Source organism: Oncorhynchus mykiss, chromosome 21 (assembly GCF_057628025.1).
Source record: "Oncorhynchus mykiss isolate SJ-2025 chromosome 21, ASM5762802v1, whole genome shotgun sequence".
Classification (NCBI taxonomy): domain Eukaryota; kingdom Metazoa; phylum Chordata; class Actinopteri; order Salmoniformes; family Salmonidae; genus Oncorhynchus; species Oncorhynchus mykiss.
The window spans coordinates 28,817,501-28,829,417 of record NC_143042.1 but is presented as its reverse complement, the minus strand read 5'-3'; the positions used below and the strand labels follow the sequence as shown (position 1 = coordinate 28,829,417).

Sequence of the window (11,917 nt, the reverse complement as noted above, 5' to 3'; positions counted from 1 at the left end):
TCATGGACACCCTTCAACACCATTGCTTTCATGGAGGCTGGAACCACATACAGATACATTTTCCTCTTTGTAACCACATTCTTCGAAACACGATACATTACACCCATCTTCATGGTCAACTTGTCCCAACTTCTGAGAAGACACAAAACCTCAACACTCTCATGGGCACGCTCTCTCCGGGATGGTCTTCTCCCCCTCTCCACAAAGAAGATGACTTTGCTGATCACGTTGTCATCACGCTGCTTACTCATCAGTAAGTCGTGTGGCAGAACATCGACATCGGTCTGCTCTGATGGCATAACAGCCTGTGGGAGCTGTGGCAACAGCAGTGCATGTGAGCCCACTTCACCCACCCAGCACCTGTGTGAATGAAGAACAGCTGCAACTTCATGTCTTGATAAAGCACCAGATGGGGGGTCAACAGTAGCCTGACAGCTAATGACCACTTCGTTGGAGTCAGAGGCTTTGTCAAAGGGGTGGCTGGACCAGCGAAACACATCTTGCACTCTGTCTGTGCGCACAGCGTCGGCTTCAGCTAGTAAGGTCTCGTACGGAACCCTTGTCAGGCGATGGAGTGCACTGGGTCGTACGAAGGGCTCTCTGCTCAAAGCATCTGCAACAACATTTATTTTTCCAGGGATGTACTTGATGTCAAACTCGTACGGTGCCAGCTTGGCGACCCATCTCTGTTCACAAGCATCAAGCTTTGCTTTGGTCAGAATGTATGTCAAGGGATTATTATCCGTCCATACCGTGAACTGCTGTCCCCGTAGCCAGTGGTGGAACTTGTCACAGATAGCCCATTTCATGGCAAAGAACTCAAGCCTGTGCGCAGGATACCTCGACTGTGCATAACTGATGGACTTGCTCGCGAAGGCTATAGGTCTCGCTGTAGTTCCCGGTTCCTGCACCTGAGATAGCACAGCACCTAAGCCATTACTGGATGCATCCACCGAGAGTAGAAAGGGTTTTTTGAAGTTGGGGTGGGCCAACAAAACCTGGTCCAGTAAGGCTTGCTTTAGCTGGAATAAGGCCTGTCTGCATTCTGTTGTCCAGTCGGCAGCCGTCAACTTCCTGACAGGTGAGCTTCGCTTCTTTTTCCAGCGTGGAGCCTTGTGTCCAGTAGTCAATCCAAAGAGAGGCTTTGCAATGGTCGAGCAACCTTCAATGAACTGTTGATAATACACCACCATCCCAAGGAATGACCTCAATTTCTTCTGAGATGGAATGTCAGTGCCATCTTTCATCAGATCAGCTTCTGTTACTCCTGTAATGGCCCTCACCTTCTCAGGGTCTGTAGCTACACCATCCGCACTAATGATATGCCCCAGAAACTTCACAGACCTCTGCAGAAAGTTACATTTTTTTGGCGCCAACTTCAGGTTGTGAGCCTTGAGACGCTCAAAAACCATTTCCAGGCGCTGTATAGCCAGATCTTCAGTGGGCGCATAGACCAAGACATCGTCAAGGTAACACAGCAGGCTAAGAAAGTTCTGATCCCCAAAGATGTTTAGCATCATCCTCATAAAGGTTGCCGGACTATTACATAACCCCTGTGGCATTCGATTGTATTCGTACAATCCAAATGGCGACGTAAAAGCTGTGAATCTCCGGTCATCCTCATGCACTTCCACATTGTAGTAGCCAGAGGTAAGGTCCATTGTCGAGAAAAAGGCATTTCCACCTAACGCAGCCAGCGCGTCAGCCTGGTGAGGGAGTGGGTGGGCGTCTTTGATGGTGCGAGCATTGAGCAAACGAAAATCAGTACAGAGTCTCAGATCTCCAGACTTCTTCCATACAAGGACAAGGGGAGAGGCGAACTCACTACTAGACTTCCTTATGATATCACGTTCTTCCATCTCATTCAATGCTTGTTTGAGCTTCTCATAATTATTTGGTGAAAGGCGTCGGTAGGGCATCCGAAAGGGTTTCTCATCACTCAGTTGAATGCGGTGAAGACATCCGGAAGCTTTTCCACAATCCAACTTGTGCCTGGAAAAAATAGACTGGTACTCAGCTATGAGCTGGATGAGTTTTTTCTTACCAGCAGGAGACGCTTGACAGGAGGAGACATCAATATCAGTCAAACCTAAGTCACGTAAGACCTCAGGATCGCTTGAAGTGTCCGGTCCGTCAGTATCGTGAAGTTGGCTGGAACCGTCAGTCAGTGTCAAGTCATCTTGGCAGTCAGTGAGTATATCAGCCGTTCTCTGCACTTGCTGCTGGAAAGCTGCTGATGAATCATCATTCACACACGAACAGTCAAAGTCCTCTAGAGCCATGCAAGGAAAGACATCGGCTAGAGTGGCGTTTCGTCTCAATGTCACTGTCTTCTGAGAAGGGTTAATCACTCTAACAGGGAGCCACCCATCCCCCCGCAATAGAGCTACTGTCCTCCCTACGAGTATTGACCTTGGTGTTGACCTTGAACTGCTGGGCTCAATGACAACAGCACTGCCAGCTGATAGATTCTGAGTGTTTCGTAGTCTGCCCCAGACTAAGTGCTCCTGCATAGGCTCTAGAGTCACAGCCCCTTTTAGTCTCACAGTTCCAACTTTGTCAGGTACTTCACTGTCTCTCCATCTCTCCACATTAGCCATCATATCGATTAGCTTGCTCTCCTCACCCCCGTCACACACAGGAGTATAAACCCTCTTCCAGAGATCTCCATCCGTCTTCAGGTGGCGAATCAAGTGCTTTAGGAGATTGCTGCCCAAGATGAGGTCATCACTCTGGCCTTCCACCACCAGTGTAGGCACAGCCACTCTACATCCGTACACCTCCATCTCCAGCTCACATACTCCCAAAGGCCTCGTCTTCAACCCACCACAACCAACCAAGACTACCTCTGTAGGACTCAATGATGGACTTTTCAACACTCCTGCATGCAACAGTTCAGGTAAGACCCTAGAGCTCAAGGTACAAGCCATGGATCCACTGTCAAGCATAGCTCTCACTTCTACTTCTCCTCCTATTAACACCTTGGCATAGAATAAATCATCATACGGGGTAAGTCTCTGTGTGTTCTGCATTATGATACTCTTCTCAGTTTCCATTTCGTCACAAACACTTTTATATACAGACTCCAAATCAACAGCTCTCACTGATGGGGACTCTACAACAGGCCCAACACTCTCCCCTTCTACATGCAGGCCTACTAGTTTTCCGGAAGCTGAGCAGTGATTACTGTAGGGACTCCACCAGCTGTGCTCAGAGCTGCGGCCTTGGGGCACTGAGAGCGTGCGTGGCCAGCTACATGACAAAGAAAGCAGAGGTGATTGGCCCTGCAGTGAAAGTAAGTATCATGTCCGGCATCCCCGCACACGTTACATGGCCCATTAGACTTCACTTTGCTCCTATTCCCTTTTTGGAACTTATGGTCAGACTGTTGTGGCCTCTGCTCCAGCACACGCTCCAGCATGGCAAGGATACGTTCCATCGGCTCAGCTGAGCCCTGAATAGTCTGGGCTGGGTAAGGCAACGTATTGGGTACTTCCATGTGGGTTCTCACAGCAGGCATGGTGATCGGCATGACAGCACCAACTTCCTGCTTCATTGTTGCGATGGCTGGGGTCAACTTAGGTAAGTGAGAGTACCTCCGCTCCCTCCTGTATTCATCCAGCCTCTCATGAACATCTGCAGCAGTCCACTGCTGTAATGGCTTGCACTTAAAGATAAGCGACAGTTCAGCATTAGGGCAATGTCTGATAAACATGACTGTGAGCTCACGAGATGGGTCTTCAACACTTTTTCCCTGTCTCTTTAGACAATCTTCAGCAACCTCCATAGCCCTGTTCAGTCTGAGCCAATATTCAAATGGTTGTTCATCAGTCAGAGGTAATGTGGCATAAAAGTCAGCAAGGGGCATGCTTGAAAAAACAGTGTCACTAAAATGTTGTTTCAGTATGTCAAAGATGGGACTCGGGCCTTTAGATAAATCAATGGAGGGATTGCTGCGTATGCCCACTTTAACAACATCGCGGCCCTTCCCATTAGCCTGCCCATAACCTCAACTGCTTGGTCCATCACAGACACGCCCCTCTTACGCATGTAAACCCTTACCATATCCTCCCACTCATGCACTGTGCACTTTTCAGAGCCATCCCCCCGAAAGTACACCGGTTCCCTGATATCAGACTTCAATACCAGGTTCAGGCCTGACACATCCATACCCCTCGAGCTGCATACACTCCCCATAACATTGTCCCCAACATGCCCAACAATTGCCTTTGACTCCAAACAGGAGGCAATGTTCTCCCCAATGGAATGACCAATCTGCTGTACTATGTCTGCTATCAAATCCATGGAGACCTCCCCACTCCCTGTATTTGGCAAAACTCTTTCATACACATCCCTGGGCGTGTCCATGGGTAACCTATCATCAAAACCCTCCAGTTTGGGCATAGGTGTAGAAGTAACTGGAATTTTGGCTGAACCCCTACCAACAGATGGTGACATATTAAATGACAGGAAACCCCTACCTCTCCCAACACCTTCCATTTTAACAATGGGAAATCAACACCCTAATAAAAATGTAAATAGCAAAACATGTGTATATATATATATATATATTTTAAACCTCACGTCAATCTAACCTATATCTAGTACACTGGTAAAACTCACCCTACTTATATCAGATATACATTAGAATTGCAATTAAACAAGTAACACAAAAGTTCATCAATTTCGATAATAAAACGTTCTAGTGGCGCCCTCTTGTGGCGAAATGCGATATCGCCATAAACTGCACCAGCAACGTCTTATCTGATTCTTCAACAGCAACCACGGCGAAGTTCTGAGATGGAAATCCAGCGAAGGATGATCCGGGTCACGGCACCACTGTAACAGTACTCGTCTTGCGTTGTGTACAATCAGTCATCGACACGGAACTCCAACATGTAGCACCAGTCATGTAGCTTTATTCGCTGGTTTGGTGCTTGTTCACTGGGACAGTTACCAAAATAATACAATTACAATATAATATATTTAACAATGTACCTGATAAGAACGACACAAAATTGCACGTCATGCAATGCACGTCTCACCATCCAACTCTGCACTCACGCACTGTACAAAATATATGAACCCCCCCACCAGACACAGTAAGTTGCTAGCTAATACTGGCGGGAATTCTCTACAACAAAATGCACAACAAATATTCTCCAAAAACCGCTGCATCTTATCAAATAACATTTACAAACAATTTGATATAAATTGTACATTTAAATTATCACTTGAGAGTATAAAAATCACTTTTGATGTACAGTGATTTGCAACCAACAACTTACCGCTGGTTTGGTGCTTGTTCACTGGGACGATTCTAACTGGAACATCCCCCCTCGTAAGCAAGCTACGCAAACCAGCCAATAAGATGCCATGTTGAGTAGGTGAAGGCAAAACAAACTCAAACCAAAAACCCATTGGCTTAACAATAAAGTGGCAAGTGGAATCACCAATATAACCCTGTTACACCTACACCAGTCAAACCCTAACAAAGCTGGGACAATTGTGCACCTCCCTATGGGACTCGCAATCACAGCCGGTTGTGATACAGCCTGGAATCAAACCAGGGTCTGTAGTGATGCCTCTAGCACTGACATGCAGTGCCTTAGACCACTGCGACACTCGGGAGCCAAATTAAACAAGAGATGTGCATGGTAATTTGTTGTATGGCTCCTTCGGGATAATGAACCCATCAGGGCCAGAACATGTGAAGAATATATTGTGCAATGGTTGTGAAAAAAAAGGGGGGAAAAAGATTCCTATGTCTAATTATAAGATTCCTATGTCTATTTATTTTATATTTTAACATTTTTTTACATAGATTTTCTCTCTTCTCACTAATGGCAAATTGTTGCATTCTTGTTAATATGTTTTCCTGTTTTTATGAATAAGCTTTTCACCATATCTCCATTTGCACAAAATACTTGCCAGCTTGCACTACAATATCTCAACCACTAGCAGATGTGTGCAAGCATGGTCTAAAGTGTGTGGGGAGGTGTGCACATTCTCACGTCAAGTAATTTATGTCAATAAATGGCCATTTCTGCATGACGCACGTACATTTTGCCCTATATTTTGTATGTTCCTAAAAGGTTTATAAATGAGGCCAATGCACCGGCCTGCACCTACGGGTGTGAGGCTATTAGATATATAAACGTGCAATTCTCACGCCGACCTGCGAAAGGCAACCATACGCAACACAACGTCCAGTCTGCTGGAAACTCACAGGGAAGAAGAAAAACTTCAAATTCCAAGGTAGCGACTTTAGTCCTTCCTTTTCCGGGTACATTAATAGAAGGTATGGCGGCCTAAATTTTCTCGTTTATATTTAGTTTAAATAATCTGTTGTAATCTGTGTTTATATACTACGACAAATCGTATTTCAAAGATTATATTTCCAGTGTTAGAAGCCGTTAACACGTTGATGATGATATTTCATGTTATCCTAGTACTTTGTCATGGCCCTCTTAATTAAGTAGTATATCTTAAGTAACGTTAGCCCAAAGCAAAAATGTCTCAATTTTGGTAACTAAAAGAAAAATGCCATTGCAGTTTAGGGTCTGTTCTTCCACGTAAAATCAAACGTTTTAATCTTGATACGTTTGTTAGGTAGCATATCTACTACTTAGTTTACTTGGTTACACAGTCTTGCGCAGTGATGACGCCATCGGCAGTCCCCGATACCATTTTTTTAAATGAACGAGCTAGCTAGTAAATTATCTAGGAAGGTAATAATGTAATCAATCGGTGTTACACGTTATACTACTAATCATGTATTTACAGGTATCAACATGGTCCAGCGCCTAACTTACCGTCGTAGATTGTCCTACAACACCGCCTCCAACAAAACTAGGCTGTAAGTAACTAGCATGTAGTTATAGCTAGCTAATTCCATTGGCTTGGTTGCTATTCCCTTGGCTTCTGTGCCATTCTTAGTTACTACAGTGCATGTTTCTTTATTGTGACCTACACGGTTAGTAACGTTAGTACTGGCTTGCACGTGGTTGTATCTAGCTAGCTCTGGATTTTAAATAAAAAGTAGTCTTTGGAAAACTAATGTGAGCATGTTTTCATCCCTCAAAATATTGTTACCAACTTTGCAATGTGTAATTCCTCACTTACAGGTCCCGGACTCCTGGTAACCGCATTGTGTACCTGTACACCAAGAAGGTGGGCAAGGCACCCAAGTCTGCATGCGGAATATGCCCTGGTAGACTGCGTGGAGTAAGTATTGTCCTACGTACATCCTATCCCACTGCATAATATACAAACTGTTATTTTTTTTCAGGTCTGTTACTGTTGTAGTGAAAACACTAAATTACAAAGTATGTGGACTACTGCTCGACTATCTCATTCCAAAATCATCGGCATTAATATGGAGTTGGTCCACCCTTTGCTGCTATAACAGCCTCCACTCGCCTGGGAAGGCTTTCTCCACTAAATGTTGGAACATTGCTGCGGGGATTTCCTTCCATTGAGCCACAAGAGCATTAGTGAGGTTGCGCACTGATTTTGGGCCAGCATTTGGCATTACAATTCATCCCAAATGTGTTTGATCAAATTGTATTAGTCACATGCGCCGACTACAACAGTTGTATAACTTACAGTGAAACGCTTACTTACAAGCCCCTAACCAACAATGCAGTTTAAAAAATAGGATTAAGAAATAAAAGGAGCAAGTAATTAAAGAGCAGCAGTAAAGTAACAATAGAGAGACTATATACAGGGGCTACCAGTTAGTCGAGGTAATATGTAGCTAGAGTTATTAGTGACTATACATAGATAATAACAGTATCAGTGGTGTGGGCAATCCAAATAGTCTGGGTAGCCATTTTATTAGATTGTCAGGAGTCTTATGGCTTGGGGATCAAAGCCGCTTAGAAGCCCCTTGAACCTTGACGTTGCACTCCGGCTACCTCTGACACCACCTGGTATAGAGGTCCTGGGTGGCAGGAAGCTTGGCCCGGGTGATGTACTGGGCTGTACGTACTACTCTGTAGTGCCTTGCAGTGGAGGCCGAGCAGTTGCCATACTCTGCAGTGATGCAACAAGTCAGGATGGTGTAGCTGTATTCAGGCAGGTAGCGTTCTCCTGGCATCGGCCAACCCCAGATTAGTCCGTCGGGCTGACAGGTGGTGAAGCGTACATCATTATAGAGAAAGCAATTCCAATGCACCAGAACTTTACACCAGTCTAGCTGACGCTTGACTTTGCGTATGGTGATCTTAGGATCGTGACTGCTCGGCCATGGAATCTCGGTGAACAATTATTGCGCTGACGTTGCTTCCAGAGACAGTTTGGAACTCGGTGGTGAGTGTGGCAACCGAGGACAGGCTATTATTACGTGCTTCAGCTCTCTGCGGTCCTGTTCTGAGCTTGTGCGGCCTACCACTTTGCGGCTGAGCCGCTCCTAGATGATTCCTCTTCACAATAACTGCACTTGCAGTTGACCGGGGCGGCTCTAGAAGAGCAGAAATTTGACAAACTTGTTGGAAAGGTGGTTTCCTATGACACGGCCACATTAAAAGTCACGGAGCTCTTCTTCAGTATGGCCATTCTACCTACTGCCAATGTTTGCCTTTGGCGATTGCATGTCTCTGCTCTATTTTATACACCCGTTGTCTGAAATAGACAAATTCACCAGTTTGAAGAGGCGTCCACTCACTGTGTGCGCAAACACACATATATTAATATATATGTATTCAAATCTATGTGTATATATATATATTTTACTACCACCACCGTTCAAAAGTTTGGGGTCACTTCGAAATGTCCTAGTTTTTGAAAGAAAATCACGTTTGTCCATTTAAAATAACATAAATTGATCAGAAATAGTGTAGACTTTGTAAATGACACTGAGGAGGCAACTCCGGGATGCTGGCCTTCTAGGCAGAGTTGCAAAGAAGCAGCCATATCTCAGACTGGCCAATAAAAAGAAAAGATTACGATGGGCAAAAGAACAGACACTGGACAGAGGAACTCTGCCTGGAAGGCCAGCATTCCGGAGTAAGTGACCCCAAACTTTTGAACGGTAGTATACATACTATATACGTGTGTTTATGTATGTGTATATATATATGCATGTGTATATGTGTATATATATGCGTATGTGTATATATATGCGTATGTATATGTATGCGTATGTATATATATGCGTATGTATATGTATGCATATGTATGTATATATATGTATGTATATATATGCGTATGTATATATATGTATGTATATATATGCATATGTATGTATATATATGCGTATACATATATATGCGTATGTATATATATATATATGCGTATATATATATATATGCGTATGTATATATATATGCATATATATATGCGTATGTATATATATATATATATGCGTATGTGTATATATATATATATATATATGCGTATGTATATATATATATATGCATATATATATGCGTATGTATATATATATATGTGCGTATGTATATATATATGCGTATGTATATATATATATATATGCGCATGTATATATATATGCGCATGTATATATATACATGCGCATGTATATATATACATGCGCATGTATATATATATGCGCATGTATATATATATGCGCATGTATATATATATGCGCATGTATATATATATGCGCATGTATATATATATGCGCATGTATATATACATGCGCATATATATATACATACGCATATATATATATGTGTATATATATGTGTATATATATATATGCATATGTGTATAAATATACATATATATATATATACATATATATATATGCATATATATATGCATATATATATATATGCATATATATATATATACACATATGCATATATATATACACATATATATATATACACATGTGTATATATATATGCATATGTGTATATATATATATGCATATGTGTATATATATATATATATATGCATATGTGTATATATATATGCATATGTGTATATATATATGTGTATGCGTATATATGTGTATATATATATATGCATATGTGTATATATATATGCATATGTGTATATATATATGCATATGTGTATATATATATGCATATGTGTATATATATATGCATATGTGTATATATATATGCATATGTGTATATATGTATGTATATATATGTATGTATATATATGTATGTATATATATGCGTATGTGTATATATGCGTATGTGTATGTATGTGTATATATGCGTATGTGTATATATGCGTATGTATGTGTATATATGCGTATGTATGTGTATATATGCGTATGTGTATATATGCGTATGTATGTATATATATGCGTATGTATGTATATATATGCGTATGTATATATATGCGCATGTATATATATACGCATGTATATATATGTATATATATATATATGCGTATATATATGCGTATGTATGTATATATATGCGTATGTATGTATATGTATGTATATATATGCATATGTGCATATATATGCATATGCGTATATATGTATGTGTATATATGTATGTATATATATGCATGTATGTGTATATATATGCGTATGTGTATATATGCGTATGTGTATATATGCGTATGTGTATATATATATGCGGATGTGTATATATGCGTATGTATGTGTATATATGCGTATGTATGTATATATATGCGTATGTGTATATATATGTATATATATATATATATGCGTATGTATATATATGCGTATGTATGTATATGCGTATGTATGTATATATATGTGCATGTATATATATGCGCATGTATATATATGCGCATGTATATATATGCGCATGTATATATATGCGCATGTATATATATGCGCATGTATATGCGTGCGCATGTATATGCGTATGTATGTATATATATGCGCATGTATATATATATGCATGTATATACATGCGTATGAATATATATGCGTATGAATATATATGCGTATGTATATATATGCGTATGTATGCATATATATGCGTATGTATGTATATATATATATATATGCGTATATATATGCGTATGTATGTATATGTATGTATATATATGCATATGTGTATATATATGCATATGCATGTATATATATGCAGATGTATGTGTATGTATATATATGCATATGTGTATATATATGCATATGCATGTATATATATGCAGATATATGCATATGCATGTATATGTATGTGTATATATGTATGTATATATATGCGTATATATATGCATGTATATATATGTATGTATATGCATGTGTATATATATATGCATATGTGTATATATATGCATATATATGCATATGTGTGTGTATATATATATATGCATGTATATATATGCATGTATATGTGTATATATATGCATATGTATGTATGTATGTATGTGTATATATATGTGTATGGATATGTATGTGTATATGCATGTGTATGTGTGTGTGTATGTATGTATATGTATGTATGTGTGTGTATGTATGTATGTATGTGTGTATATATGTATGTATATGTATGTGTATATATATATGTGTGTATGTGTGTGTATGTATATATGTATGTATATGTATATATATGTATGTATATATGTATGTATATATGTATGTATATGTATGTATATATATATATATGTATGTATATACATATATAGATATATACATATACATATATACGTATATACATATATATATATATATATATATATATATATATATATATATATGTATATATATATATATATATATATATATATATATGTATATATATATGCATGTATATATGCATGTATATATATATGCATGTATATATATATGCATGTATATATATATGCATGTGTATATATATATGCGTGTATATATATATGCGTGTATATATATATGCGTGTATATATATATGCGTGTATATATATATGCATGTATATGTGTATATGCATGTATATGTATATGCATGTATATGTGTATATATATGCATATGTATGTGTA

General features: G+C 39.7%; 1 protein-coding gene across 1 annotated transcript in view; it reads left to right on the top strand.

Annotated features, from left to right (window-relative positions):
• Window positions 1-6,095: 6,095 nt before the first annotated feature.
• The window catches only part of LOC110500321 (large ribosomal subunit protein eL34), a 15,953-nt gene continuing 10,131 nt past the window's right edge, over window positions 6,096-11,917 (top strand). The window contains exons 1-3 of the mRNA XM_021577625.3: window positions 6,096-6,301; window positions 6,787-6,859; window positions 7,128-7,227. Of these exons, the coding sequence (XP_021433300.1) occupies window positions 6,795-6,859; window positions 7,128-7,227 (165 nt within the window). The 5' untranslated portion in view covers window positions 6,096-6,301; window positions 6,787-6,794. The remainder of the gene's footprint in view (window positions 6,302-6,786; window positions 6,860-7,127; window positions 7,228-11,917) is intronic.